General features: G+C 40.1%; 1 protein-coding gene across 4 annotated transcripts; it reads left to right on the top strand.

Moving 5' to 3' along the window:
* The first annotated feature begins 225 nt into the window (after positions 1-225).
* tp53inp2b (tumor protein p53 inducible nuclear protein 2b) lies at positions 226-14,826 on the top strand. 4 transcript variants are annotated; one of them, XM_066702434.1, is made up of 4 exons: positions 226-525; positions 8,117-8,502; positions 9,466-9,961; positions 10,436-14,826. In XM_066702434.1, the coding sequence occupies exons 2-4, from the start codon at positions 8,379-8,381 to the stop codon at positions 10,689-10,691; spliced, it is 876 nt and encodes a 291-aa protein (XP_066558531.1). In that variant the 5' UTR covers positions 226-525; positions 8,117-8,378; the 3' UTR covers positions 10,692-14,826. The 4 variants fall into 4 exon arrangements, with proteins under 4 accessions (XP_066558531.1, XP_066558534.1, XP_066558533.1 ...); XM_066702437.1 differs by having other exon boundaries at positions 230-525; positions 9,829-9,961; XM_066702436.1 differs by having other exon boundaries at positions 233-525; positions 9,826-9,961.
* Positions 14,827-15,151: the final 325 nt, after the last annotated feature.

The following is a 15,151-nucleotide window of genomic DNA, read 5'->3' as shown; positions in this document are numbered from 1 at the left end:
CCTAAAATTTGAATTTTTCTTCGCAGACTTCTGTGGTGTTTCGGGATTGAGTGTATTTAAGTGCCTTATACGTAAACTTAAATCTCTCTATATGGGAACTAAGTGACAGTTCTTTCTCCTCCTCAATCTAAGATCCCACCTTGTAGCTTGTGTAAAATTTTGATTGGGTCCTACGCCTTGAGGAGGAGGAGATTGGGAGGGACTCCGAGTATTGTGACATCACGATCAGCTGTTGGTATGTTCTAAATTCTGATCCAAGGATCAGCTGGGCGCAGCAATAACAGAAAAATCTGCAGGAAAAAAACAAGCGTAAAAACTGCAGATTTGTCAATAATATAACAGCATCAATGCCGTTTTAATGGAGCATTTCTTCTGAGAAGAAAAGCCTTTTTATTTTTTTATTATGTTTTAATAACTACCTCATTTTAAGACAACCTAAAGCTGTGCTTTAAGATTAAATTGTTTGTGTGTTTTTAAGTATTTTTGGTCATTACGTTTACAACTTAAATAATACGGCAAAGGCAGGTAAGATATTTATAATTATTTGACCTATCGTTGTTGTTACATAGCCGACAATGACTGATGTAATATAAGGAGGTTTTACAGTCTGAGCTTTTTGGTGTCGCCTTATTTATTCTGTGCTGAAACCATATCCTATATTCATTTCCGAAGGTAGAATCATAGATTAAGCGTTTACAGTTAAATGGACATGTCGTTGTCAAATCTAGAAACAGGAAAGAAACAATAAGCAGAACGTTTTATATGTGTTTATTTGATCATATAAATATTAGTGTTTTTCAACACAGACGCGTGAGATGAACTAGCCCGCATCTTATCACTGTTATTATGCATTTTATGTACACTCCGTTGTAGGGTTTCGGGTTTTATGCAGCGTAGATTAATCATAATTCCTGTCGTTACAATGTAATGCTTAGCTGTTTAAATCTACACGGATGAATTCGCTGCTGTAATATTAATTTCACAGCTTCATATACAACCCCAAACCTCGTGAAAACGTCATTGTATTGTAATAAATGAATGCATTAATACTAAATTAGCGATATGAACATTCAAGACTTTGATGTACTGCGAAGGCTTAGCAACGGGAGATGGGATGTTGTTGTGATGGGGGGGTCTGACTCCCGTGTTGTCCTGATGAACCTGTTCCCAAGTTTAACAATGCCCGCTCGCATCTGATGCGTTTCCCTGAATCCGGGCGTGGGGGGGTTATCGATCCTCTCCTGTCAGCCCTCGTCCTTGTTGTGAGCTCATCTGTCATTGCATTGACCCCTTTGCAATACGAGTCGTAAGGCAATGCAATGGCTGACGGATGTTCAGTGTACAGATCATTAACGTTGAGCCTTTACATTACACGGCGGCTGTTATGCCTTCCTGACAGTCCTCTGCTTTTTCCAAAATGTCCCTGGTTGTTTCCAATGTAAACACCGCGGCTGTTCAGGCACCTATGGATTACACAGGCGTTTGTGTTTATTCTGTAGCTACACAAAGCCAGCATTCATTTTCTCCCGCGGGTAATGATATGTATTATTTCATTGGAAATCGCCTTGAAATATAAACCTGTAGTCATACCTTTCTTTTTGATTTATTCATGTATTTGGTTATTTAAAAAGGTTTTTTTCGGTTGTCCTCTGCTGGGCGAGAATATACTTAATGACGTCGCCTCATTAACATATGATGCGCAAAGAGTCTTGTTTTTGGAAAGCGTGGCCACGCCCACTTCATAGATAGCGCCGCCCACTTAGAGAGGCAGCCAAGTTCGGGATAGTGACACACTTCTGGGACAGTGCAGTGCCCATCTGTTAGTTTGTGCGTTGGCTGTGGATAATATATTTAGTGGAAGAAATGCCTGTGTCTGTTAAATCCCTGTACCCGTTCCAGTGTATTCTTTGTGACTCTCCATTTACTGTTTTGGCTGCTTTTGTGACAGCTAAAAGGCTCTGTTTTAGAATATAAAAGGGTTTAATGGAAATGGCAGTACTATTACTACAATAATTACATTTTACTTGCCTTCTTACATTTGTATGTTTACAATTACTTTCATAATCTGTAATAAATCGAATAATCTGTTTATTTTATTACCATATGTGCAGTATCCCAGTACTTATAATGCACCATCTCCCAGTCTCTAATCATCTGCTTACGTAGGGCATATTTTGTGTTTACCATTAGGGTGAGAATGCCAATCATAACATTCTTGTCAACCTACTGTATGCAAGAAATGCTATCACTCCAATTTGAGTCAGAGGTCCTAGGACTCTTTGTTTTTAAACTGGAATTGAGAAGCACATTAAGTTGTTCTGTCATTTGCAGTTAACATCTTTTAAGAACCTCTCATCCTGTTCTTGCATGCCTTATAATCCTACCAGTGCAATATCATCCGATGTGAATAATAATTCCATGCATTTATTGCAATCCAGCAAGTCTTAATAGCAGACACCTTCATATCAACTTCCTGTCAGCATTTATTACAGAGGCCCAAATACAAAGCCAGTCATTTCGTTTACAGTGATATGTTTCCTAGTACCCTGAGTTATTGTGTACTGAGTATATTTATCTGACAAATATTGCATCCAAGGAGACTTAGAAGGCAAAGTCTAACAGTGAGAAAATACAATTTGTTATTATTTAAAATGTGAAATAAGCAAAAAAGCTTAGTACTGAGCTTTTTGTAAGACAGATAAAACCTTGAACCTTGCTAGAACAAAAGTGAATTCCACAAATGCCAAAGTTCCACTTCATTGTATACATGGAGGTGTGCCATAGCAACATATGAGAAGTGACTGTTGATAAATTGACTGAGTAGCAGATATATCTTGGAAACTACTAGTCTCATTTAACATGGTTGCTTGATATCATCTCCAAAGGAATGTAAATTAATTCTTGATGTCCTTTGACCAGCATTGCTAAGAACTATTCATGTTAATGGGTTCATGCTGTGTTTTTTTTCATGATGCTCCCAAGATTGTCACCATTTGTGGATTATGACTCAGAATGTGTGTTTGGTTCCATCTGTGTATAGAGTAAATGCAAAATATGTGAAAGGCAATTTGGTAAACTGGTCTTTATGTACAAAACAGTGCAGTCTTATGGGTCCTCAAACTAAGCCATTTTATAGTAGCCTTTAAAGGGATAAAACCTTTTCACTGGGTCTTAGCTGCCGTAGAAGAAGGCATTATGCTGCCTGCTCTTAAAATGAGGACATATTAACCTTTACGGCTTTACCGCCATGGTGAACATTATTAATGTTGATTGCATGATTTCACATTCATTTATTTTTCATCGTTGCCAATGAAAGTGTGAGGTACCAGGACAACACCATTCTTAGTTACCTCATTGGCTGTGCCACTCACACTCATTTACCTACGCTGCTGGAAGGAAAAATGCAAAGTAATATAAATGCAAATTTTGAGGACTTTTTTTTATTTTGCTTTGAAATTTGCAACACAAAAATGGTGCAGGACATTTTCATTATGTTGTTGAAAGCTACCAGAAATGATAAGTGTACTGGCACACATACACCAATACCGTAATGTGATATAGCCAAACAAATTATCCTTTAAGAAGGGTAAATGATAGTGGTGAGATAAGGCCACAGGCTTAGGTCAAACCCCTTTTCAACTGGATGTTGGCTGCAAATGAGAACAGAAACAATAGTAAGATTTGTCCTGTGCAATGGGAACATATTCTGTTTCAAATCATGATTTCTGAGGTCAAATGTAGAAGCAAAGCCTTTTTTCTAGCAATGTGACAATATACAGACTTGAGGAAGATTGTGCGTAGACGTTACCCGCAGTGCCGTTTTAATTATAACGAATTCCTTGAAACAAAGAAAGCTTGATCTCTCTACTTCAAACAGATGGCTGATACCTGCCTGGATTTAATTAATAACCAAATTTAAAAAAATCTGCATCGCAGGCAGGAGTGATGTTTGAGTCCCATTAGCTTGTACTCTGGTTTCTGTGTCCAAGATGAGCCAGTCCTGCTATGATTTTCAACAATTCAGAAGCTTGATCTCTCCACCTCAAGCTCCTTTCATCCAACCCCTCCTTCTCTGTCTACTCTACTCTGGTTCCTTTATAAGAGCGTAAACAGTGTACCTTCCATTCTGGACTTAATGTTCCATTCAAGTCTGTATATGAGCACATTTCTGCTACCATTAGCATTGTGAGAATAGAGCGCAGTGTACCTTTCAGAAAAAAAAATGTCGATGCATATTCCCTATGCAAATGTTAAAGTTACAGTGTGATCTAACGTTCTTCATGTCAGGTGAGCACAGTTTATGAAATAATAATTCAAATATACATATGTTTTCACACAATAAAGGTTAGAGGGGGTTAGAATGACACTGAGTAGAAGGACAGACATTAGACTTTTTATCAGTTCATTAACACTCTTCAGAGGACAGAAATGATTCACAGGGCTAGAGAGGGAAGGAATAGGACCTTGCTCTTGGTCTTTATTTAATCACCTAATCATTTGCAAAGGTTGATTTATGTGTTTCTTTGTTTGCTTTAGATTGTAATAGTAACTTTCACTGGATTCACTTGACCTTGCTAATGCACAAGAAATCAAGGCAAAAGTTTCCAATTATTGTTAATTTGGCCTTATAAGAGGTGCTTAGTGACTTAAAAAAGGAAACAAAGGCTTAACAGTTCAGCAAACAAATTACACTGTGACCCAGCTCTTTAATGTTAGCTTGTTAATAGTAACAAAAACATGGACTGTGTAATTAGTTCAAATGCACATATCTTAAGCACAGACGTTTTAAGCATTAACTAATGGGGTTTTAGCTTAGCGGTGCAAATTCTGTAATTATTTTTCTAATTCTCCTGCCCAAATGAGGGTTTTTACATTATAGATGAGTGCAATGTTCTGTAGTCAAATTGGGTTGGTCATCTGGCTGGGACAGAGTGTCCCCCTGTTTATGTCAGTAATCAGATGCACTATTATAATGATCTCCCAGAGACTGACTCCTCATGGCTTATTCATTACATGGCTTTTTTCTTAGGCCTTGGAAGACAATCCAGGGGCACCATTTTGCCTAAAATGAAGTGCATCTCAGTTAATGGTCAATCACTTGTGTTACCCCTCCCCCCCTGGACTCCAAAACAGATGTACTTTGACAATAGGTCTCTGCAGGGGCAATATAGTTAGTATGAATCCAATTAAATTCACTCAAAGCTCACTCAGTGGACTTTCTCAGAAAAGGGACAAGAAAAGAACCACTGCCATTCAAGCAATACATTAATTATATTAGTGAAAACTTAAGTTATAAGCAGTGTTGGATGAAAAGGGGGGGAACACAAGATATTATTATTATTTTTAACTCTTTCTTCTGCCTACAGCATTATCCCTCCATATTTTGGATCATTTTTGCAACATCCTTGTATCAGAGTGATATGCATTGGTACTATGGCCACAGATAGATTCCAACTACATCATGTCTTGATGCAGAACACGACCTTTCATGGAGAGGGACAGAAATTACTATTGTTCATGTTTAAAAGGGTGGTACTGAATACTACCTGCACAGAGCTGACTGGGATGTCACACTCTGCCTTGGCATGACCTACAGACAGAGCACCTTGGGAAATTAAAAACTGGGATGGATGTGATGAAACTGTGTAATCACAGAGCCTGCTGCAGCTGTAGCCAACAATGTGATCTTTAGCTGTTCTGGTTTGGCCTTTTCCATCGGCATGTTGGCAGAGAATCCGAAACAGGACAGTGTCTCGTGTATGCAGAGCCTGTCAACATTTTCTGTGTACAGCACACATCGTCCACTCACGGTCATTGTTATTACATTGTCAGATGAGCAAAGTATATCTGGACCTTGTGACCTGGTGTTCCTGAGGCTTCTGACTCTAATGGATACCTTTTTAATATCAATATATGATGCTGCAGACACACATAGAGTTTGACGGTATCACATGTTGCCTAGCTGAACCAATTTATTTTTTAAGATTGAAGATTGATAAAACCCCTACATTTTACAGATGTTGGATAAGTCTGTCAGCTGATTTTTCTTTTTTTTTCAGTGCTGACGTATACTCTGTTCTCCACCCAGGCGCATTTTTTTTTCCTTGTAATGTTTTCCTCATAGCTCTCTTAAGGAAATCACAAAAGAGCCCTTTGTGGCATTTTTGAACTCGATATTCAAATGATTCTTGAGTCACGCAGGCTGCGTCGAGACAGGCTGCTTAATTAGAGCCAGTGGACTCAACATGAGGGGGAGGGAAAGGGGAACGGGAGGAGGACTGTCCAAGCAGCTGCACCCCCCCTCCCACCTCACTGCCCTCTCTGTGTCGTGGGATTCAGTAACACCCTCCATCCTGCAGAGCTTCAACATCCAGGTCACTGGGACTGAGCACATCTCAGCCTTCCAAACAAGGTTTCTGTAGCAGCTGTTGAACTGAATGCACCAACTTTAGTACACATTTGCTCCCCTCCTTCTCCTCCTGCGGCTTTTTGAAGTGGTGTTATGTTAAAAACAAGCATTAAAGCCGTAGGTCTTCCAATCTTTCATGCTGACAGCTTGTACATAATCACTGAAGCCATCGGTTCTCTTCCGAGCTCTGTATCTCTAATACTCTCTCATGTTATTTCTGAAATGTAGGCGAACAAAAAAGTTTGGCATCAGGACCCACACATTAGGCCTCTGAAGACGAAGAGAACAGTGATGGACAACCTGTACCAAATCACTTTAGAGGATGTACAGTTACCCTTATTGCTTCATATTAATCTTAGATGTGTGAGAGCGGGAGACAGGGGAACCATGTTAATATATTAGTTTATGTGGGGGAATTTTTTATTTAAAAAAAGAGGTCTGCATGGTCACAGGCTTGAGCATTAAAATCATCATTAAAGTATGACCCAAGTCTCATGATGCCGATGCACTGAATGCAGATTACGCTCAAAGCTCAGAAAAAGGCGTGAATTAATTAGCTTGTCATCAGTGCAGGGGCTGAAATATTACTTTTGAATTTCCTGTGAACTGCGCCATACCAACACCCCTCTTAAATGTGAAAACTGGGCTGGGCAGTCACAAGGAGAGGCGATGGTGGCATCTGATGAAAACTTTTGAAGCTTGCCTCAGTATTGGTATTTTCTATATTTATTTATGTATTTATTTGTGTTGATTGATTGATTGATTGATAGGTTAATTTATTTGGTTTTAAAAAGAAAAAAAAACATGATTGAAACTGAACCATCTAGCAAATACAAGGGATGAAAGAGTTGTTTTTTTGTGGCCCGATTGGATGTCTTCCCTTGATCCAGCCTGCATGTCTCTTTTCTGTGTTGTGTGTGTTGTGAATTAAGAAGTAGTAGAAGTAGAATTTAAACTGCTAAGATCCAGCTGGTATAATATTAGGATTTTCCCTGGTTACTAAATGGAGGGACACTTTTTAAAGTATTTATTTATTTATTTACCATGAGTCTAGGGTTACAAACAGGCATTTCTTCAGGCTGAAGGATTTAAGGGAAAAGTACACGTCTAACAATGTGTGGTTCCAAAGTTATTCCACATCTTTCTTAATAATAATTAATTGACAACTATGGCTGCTGTGTGTGGCTAATGGCTATATAAATCTAATTAGCTAAAGGAACTCACCATAAAAGGCCAGGTTTTTTTTCCTCTCACTCCCTCAGTCACAAGATTCTGAGAGGAAATGAAGGTCAGGCTCCGTGGAATTAATCTCCTAAAAGTCCAGTTAGCCTTAATTTCATAGATTTTTTGGGTTTCATTTACACCCTGTTGTCACAAGGATCAGGGCTGTATTCTGTTGCCTTATCAGAAAGAGTAAAGCCTATCTTAGTGGATATATGTGTATGGTGATAGTTTAAGTCTCCTTTCTTTTGCATACAATTCTCTGATGTGTCAACTCACATGGAGAAAAAAGCTGAAAGGTGTATTCCTGATAAAAAAAAAAAAATCTTCCAGTCATATTCAAAATGCATGTGTACATACATTTCAGGCAATTGTTGCATGGTAGTCTGCATGGTTGCTGGAAATAATGTTACAAATGAAATGTAAAATACCCAAATTCTCCATTTCTTTCTCTGTCTCTCTCTCTCTTTGTGGAAAAAAATACAGGCCTTTGTTCCAATACCAAGTGAGACCTTACAATTGCACTACACACGTCTTGCCTCAACTGAGATTTCTGCCAACGGGATCAAGGAGGGCTCGGGCCGAGTGGACGAGAAGAAGCGCTGTAGACACGCAGTTCCTGACTCACTACTTCTAGTAGTAAGCTCTGCTGAGAACCCCAACAACACACGCATACATACCCACATATCCCCCTACTTGGGCCCGGTTCTCCTGCTTCTAGCCTAAGCTCAGCCTCTACAGCCCAGCCATGTTCCAGCGACTTACCAGCCTGTTCTTTGGAGAGGTGGAGGATGTGACCACGGAGTGCAAGGGACCCAAACCCTGTGTCTCAGACGCTGACGAGGAGGGCTGGCTACTGGTCAACCTACCTGGTGAGTCTTGCAGCTGGGGCAGTTCTCTCTGTATGGTTTGATTTGCCCATCAGTTTTGCAGGGGTTTGCGGGCACTCTAACCATGCTGCTTGATCTAAGGCCTATTTAGCTCAGCATTAACTGAGACCAATTCAGCTCCATTGAATAACATAAAATAGAGCGAGGTGTGACTGTGTATCTCTGTGTGTATCTTGTGGGAGGCAGGGTTAGTGGTGATAGAATGAGGAGTGTGTGATTTATTTTTGTTTTTTAATGCTCCATAGGCCCATTCAAAGGGAAAGAAAACATATGGCCATTTGTATCTCTGAGTGCTTGTCATCAGTGAGATAGTGTACATGACATCACTTTGATAATGGTCAGAACAATCTAGAGCTGGGGTGGCTAACCCTGGTCCTGGAGAGCCACAGGGTCTACAGGTTTTTGTTCTATGCAGATCATTAACTGCTTAATTAAACCAATTGTGGGTCTTAATTAGGCAACATGTCCCTGTGTTCAAGGTATCCAATGATTGGTGATTTAGAGAGACCTGGAAAACCTCTTTTCTCCAGGAACAGGGTTGGCCACCTGTGATTTAGAAGCTTGTGTCCTCCTTCTCAGCACCCGTGGATGGGAGCACTTTAGGCAGTGCTTCTGCTGTTGCTATTGTATCCCAAGTAGAAATCTAGAAGTGAAAAGTCATCCACGCCAACACAACCTGCAGCATCTTACAACTGGCCTCTTTCAAATTTAAAGGCAGGGGTTACAGTAACTAATAACTCCTATTTTTATGTGTTTTTTTTATCTTCCCCTTACCCTCCCATGTTTTTTTTTTAACCACCTCCACACTCCTAAACTGAATGTGTGCGCTTTCATACTGCTTGCGCTCCATACCTGCATGGCTTCCCTTTACGGTTACTCTACAAAAACCCCTCTGGAAATGCACTCACGTGTGTGGATGCTCCCCCTGCTGGTCACTGAACGTAGCTGCACGCTTAGGGGAAGGCGACTGGGTGGAGTTGGGAAAGGACAGGACGCCACTACTAAAACATTCCAGTCCCTCGAACAATTTGGACGGGGTGGGCGGGGTTTCAAGGACACGCCTCCTCTCACCTTCCCCTCACGATTGGTGCAGGACTAGGACAGGCGGGGTCATAACTGTAGCACACTCCGCCCCTGCTTCTCCCGATTGGGCAGTGGAAGCAGTGCTAGTGGCCGGCCCCTCTCCTGGCCCCAGAGGCTCCACCCCCCCATCTCCTGGGTCTCGGAGTGACTGTAGCAGTGGCTTTGAGCGCTGCTGTATGGATGAGAGTTGGTTTGTCACCCCTCCCCCCTGTTTTACTGCAGAAGGCGCTACTCCTGAGGCCAGCCCCATGGAGGACCTCCTCATTGAACACCCTAGCATGTCGGTTTATGTCTCCACCGGAAACCAGTCCATAACCGAGGAGACGGCGAGCATTGTGCTCCAGGAAACCAGTCAGAGGTTAGTGATGAGCTTCAGAACTGCCTGCCTTCCAGACAGAGGCAGTGGGCGGTATTATCTATTGAAAAGCAGAGCTCAAAATTTTGTACAGATTCCCAGAATGTGGTTGAGACTGGACTATTGGTCACATAAATCCTGCTGTACTTGTTTTCGGTTTTGTAGAGTAATGTCATTATTCTTGGGAACTGAACCCCTCGATTAAACAATGTCCCACTATCTGATATGTTATGGCTTTCAATGCTAGCAGAGTGCTGGATAGGTTGAACAATTTGCCTAACAAGATCAGGATGGATTTAACACTGTGTTTTGGCAGCTAAACACCCTCCACCAGAGTATTTCTGAAGACTAGTGTTGAACATTGGGATCAGTTAGCCTAAACTTTAGTAAATTCTCTCTTTCTTTCTCTTGCTCTCTCGCTCTCCCTCCCTGTCTTTATGCTTTTCCCTTTCCCTGTCCCTCACCTTCTCTCTCCAGGGTGGAGCCCATGCCCTCGGCTGCACGCAGCGTCTCCGGCCGGCCCACGCGTGGCTCGGTCTCCCAGGTGACGGCCCTGGCCAAGGTGACACAGGTGAGCCGAGTGCAGCGGGCCAAGGCACGAGCCGAGCGGCGCCAACTGAGTCGCAGCCGTATCCAGCGGCAGAACCGTCTGCGGGAGGGAGTGCCTCGTCACAGCGGCCACACCCGCGGCAGCTTCCTGCACCAGCCCTGCCAGCGCCACTTCAACTACTGAGACCCGCCAGCCGCCCACACTAGGCAAACCCCAACCCTTTCCAGTTCTAGTCCTATTGTTTAGTTCACCTGAGTTGTTTAAACTTTAGAAAATAAACCATGTTTGTGTACAAGCACTTCTAACATTTTCTGGATTAGCACTCTTGTTATAATAGACTTAACCTTTCCTTCTCCCTCCCCTCCCTCTCTGTCACTCTTCCTCTGGAGCTAATCAGACCTTAACTGCCAGAGTAAAAAGTAATTAAACAAAAACTGCTTAAGCCCCGCCCCCACAGCGCACATCTGGACACAATGGAGTGGTAATACTCTACATTGTTACCATTTATTTTTCTGACTAGAGGCCATCAAAGAGGTCACAAAATGAGATGGAGACAGCTAGACAAACTTAAAAATTGGAAAGGTTAAGTCTATGTCAAAGGTCTACCTCTTCACAAAAAAGGAATTTCATACGTTAATGTACACCTGAATGTAAATCTTAACCCTTTTATCAGTTTTCACATTTTCCATTCGTTTTTTTTTCTGTGTTTGCAGGTGTTGGAATCGTAAAAACTTAAAAAAAACATTTTGATAGTTGGTTTTGGGTAGGCCATTGGACAGGGCAGAGTAACTTTTAAGAGGAAGTCAAGTGTATCGCCACATGTTCAACTTTTTTTCCCTTTTCTATTTCTGCCACTGCTCCAAATGTTGGAATGTGGCTTCATCTCAGGTTTAATTTGTCAACTGCTTCACCTCATATAATAGTGAAATAGTGCATAAGTCAAATGAATGATTCAACAGTACATCCTGACAGGCAGTGGTAGTATGAAGAGTTGAGCACTGTGGAGATAGAGCAAGTAGATGATGGTGAGAGAGGCATAAGATTTAAAAAGGCATAAGCAGAGAGATGGAAAGAGAACACAAAGGAACAGAAAAGTAACCATAGGGAAGAAATGACAAGGGTAACTTTAACACACTGTAAATGTCAGTGTCTATAAGCTGAAATCAATATAAAAAATGTAATAGGATTTCTTCAGTAGGGGAACTAAGGACTAAAGGATCCATTTCAAAATATGTTGAGTAGATATTTACAAAAAATATCAAATTCCATTTTGGAAATCCAGCAATAATATAATGCAATAACAGTAGTTGGGGGTGTTGGGGGGGCACTTAAGCCTTGTACGTACTTCCAAATAATGACTTATTTTTAAGACGTGGAAAGGTATATTTTTCAACAGCTCCATCCTGCATTCCTTTCCACTAATTGTATCTCCATCCCATATTCTGTAAGTTCAAATAAATGTAACATTTATGAATAACCTATAACACAAAAAAACATAATTGTTTGATAATGGATCCTTAAGCATCTTGTCCATAAGAGTTCAAAGAAAATGCATTTATTGTTCCATAGCTCCCAAGTCAAGGTATTTTAAGGACAAGGAAAGGTTAGATGGTGTAGGAGGCTACCCTTTAGAGTTTGTGTGTGTGTTTCTTTTGTTTTATTTAAAATACATTTGTCTGAGGTTGACCTTTACTAAAACGTCCAGCACCTGTGTGAAAAAATGGTTATCAGGCACTACATTACGTATGAAATCCTTTTTATTCCCAATATCAGGGGTTTGACCAATTGCACTACATAGCTGAACCTAACACACCAATGTCTGACTGTTTGAGCTGCACAGCTTTACAGGGGAACCACTATCAGAGAAGGGGACGTGGGAAAATGGCTACTTGGAAAAGGTTTTCCTTTAACCATGTGGCTTGTTTTAACACAGACCTTGTTTGTTCTTATTTTTGTAACCTCTTTCTTTAAGCACAGGGGAGAACTTGATTTCTAACAGGTGATACTCTAAATGCACTGTCAAAAGCTGATATATTTATTTATTAATACTGATTACACTTGAGTTAGCAGTATTAACAGGATGGGGAAGAAAGAAATGCCAATATAAGGCTTAATACACCTTCTTCAGTACTTCAGATATCCAGTTGCTGTTGCAGATCAGTGTTACTTTAAGTGAAGTTCTCCTGTGGCTCAAGCACGTTTGAAGCTTCTTATGTAAGAATCTTACAGTCTCATTCATTGCCTTTTTCTTCAGTAGCAGATCCAAATGTAACAGTGTCCTCCACCTAAAGAAATGCATATATTTAAATATATATATATACATATATATAATAACTATGGTGCTGAAGTATATAAATATATATACTTAAGTTTGTAAATGATATAAGACATGGATGTAAGTTTGCATACTGTTTTAAATTTTTGTGAGTCGAGTTTTAGCGTGTGCCGTTACTTTTCTGAACAGTGAGGTCTGTGTGTGAGAGGAATGTGCTGAAGTCTAAAAACCTAAAAGTTATTGAATTGCTTGAAAATGTTATCAGTGATTTTTCAGTGTAATTGTTTTCATTTGTTTGTTTGTTTTAAGGTGGTTTAAGTCAAGGCTCTCAGGATTTTCTGGTCTTTTTTCTTTTTAGTTTAACTCACCACATGGCGGCTTGCGTCAAAGCGCTAGGTGGGTTAATTCAGGTCAATCTACTACATGAAGGCTCCCTAATCTCTGGCTAATTAAATAATTATTGATAATTATCAACTACAGTACAAATAATTAAAATTGCTCAAAGACTCCCTCTAGTGACATAAAAATAAACACTACAATGAAATCTGCATGGGATTTTCCCTTCTTGTCTCCAATCTGTTGGAGGAGGGCAGCTCATTAATAATGTTTGACTTGAGTGGCAGCTTCTGTGCATTATTCATGACAATCCTTCCTCTTATGTCTTATGTTAGTGAGACCCCATCTTTTCCTTAGAGCAAACTGAAAGGTTAGCTAAAACGCCATGTTTTGAGCTACTAACATCACGACCTTTCATTATGATGTCATACTTACATTAGTCTGGGTAACCACACTCAAAATCTAGAGATACTTGTGAAAGGCACTGTTGGAGACTCACAATTCCTTCTGTCAATGTCCTACCCTTTTAACACCCCATCTTTAGCCGTCCATCGATCGACAGTGAGGAGTTGGGCTAGAGAGAGGTGGATTTTGTGCATTTTATTTTTAATCATTTTTTATTCTTTTCCTGGGGATTTTAATTTTCTTGAAATGTAGATCAGATCCTAACCAGAATTTTCCTTTACACTTTTGTCAGTTCTTCTGTACAATAGTACACAGTACCCATGTTGTTTTTCTTTTAGCAATTATGTATTATGAAATGTTGGTTATAATCCTTTTAAGAAGCAGTGGTGAGTCCAGCATAAATATGTATTTGCAGTTACAGAGATGCATTTTGGGAAACCTTACAAAAGAGGATTAATGTAAGGAACACAACAATCCCTGCTCTCCAACACTTCACCCTGATTGCTAAACCACAGTGCCTCTTTGGTTGTCTGTATTCTAAGTACGGTTACAGAGATTTTACAGAATTTCTTGAAGCCAAAGGCATAGAGTACAGTAATTACAAAGTAACATCTAAACAAACAGGGTCAGTTTATGGATCCACCACTGAATCTTACATGTTTTTCCTTTCCTCCTTTTTTGTTCCACGATTAATAATTATGATTGTATGTTTGTGAATGGTGTTTTGGAAGTTCAGAGAATGGCCAAGGTACACTAGGGAGGGAGAATAATAGTGTGTAACTCATGTACAAATTGTGTGATGTGAAAAGGGAGGAGTTAGATAAAAAAAAAATGGAAATAAAAAAATTTGCTTGTATTTTTTCATATTGTTATTAGTAAGGTTGTTCACCTACAATGTTTATACCTGGGGGTTGAATTTTCAGGTTTATTTACTTTCCCTGGGATATAGGAAGGATAAATGGTAAAATAATAGATCATCTTTAAAGTCTTATATCATTGATATATAAGACATTCTCTTCCCCCACACCCCACACCGCACACCCCATCCAAGAAAATATGAAAGAAAAAGAAAAGGAAAGTTCAATCCCCATGTGTACTGATGATCATGATGTATCTGATATCTATGGTGTATGTGCCTTTCACTCTTGCATGGTTTGTGATGTTCTGAATAAGTTTCCGTCCCTAAGGATACCAGTCCATGAACAGTAGAGACCTATGCAAATAAAGGATGGGGTTCCAGCATCCATTCTGAACTGCAGGTACCAGAGAAGAGATCAATAAACACTCAGGGTGAAACCTGAATCGTGTCTTCTTATTTGCATCCCTCACAACGTTGATAACCTCAGTTTATAGACTGACCTTGGTGTTTCAAATTAAACAAACAACAAAATGTTTTCCCCTACACAGTTTCATCACTTTCCAAAGTGCATCATTCCATCCTACCAGGTATATGGCTCACTTAATATATCTAAGAAATAAAATTGTACATTTTAAGTCAGGAAATAACTGTTTTATTTGTGATGTGCACCTGGTAGTGTTCATTTACAGACGCATACATCTGTCATTTCAGTCAGGGGATAAATGATGGGTGGCTGTATATTTCTGGTATTTGCGAGGTATACCACTT

This window comes from Amia ocellicauda, chromosome 4 (assembly GCF_036373705.1).
Source record: "Amia ocellicauda isolate fAmiCal2 chromosome 4, fAmiCal2.hap1, whole genome shotgun sequence".
Taxonomy (NCBI): Eukaryota; Metazoa; Chordata; class Actinopteri; order Amiiformes; family Amiidae; genus Amia; species Amia ocellicauda.
The sequence above is the reverse complement of the archived record's forward strand: the minus strand, read 5'-3'. Positions and strand labels throughout refer to the sequence as shown.

What these genes read in the sequence shown, in the direction of transcription:
- tp53inp2b (XM_066702434.1), top strand. Translation starts at nt 8,379, where the DNA reads ATGTTCCAGCGACTTACCAGCCTGTTCTTTGGAGAGGTGGAGGATGTG. An exon ending in GCTACTGGTCAACCTACCTG is followed by an intron (nt 8,503 to 9,465) that starts GTGAGTCTTGCA and finishes CACTGAACGTAG; the next exon opens with CTGCACGCTTAGGGGAAGGC. An exon ending in CTCCAGGAAACCAGTCAGAG is followed by an intron (nt 9,962 to 10,435) that starts GTTAGTGATGAG and finishes TTCTCTCTCCAG; the next exon opens with GGTGGAGCCCATGCCCTCGG.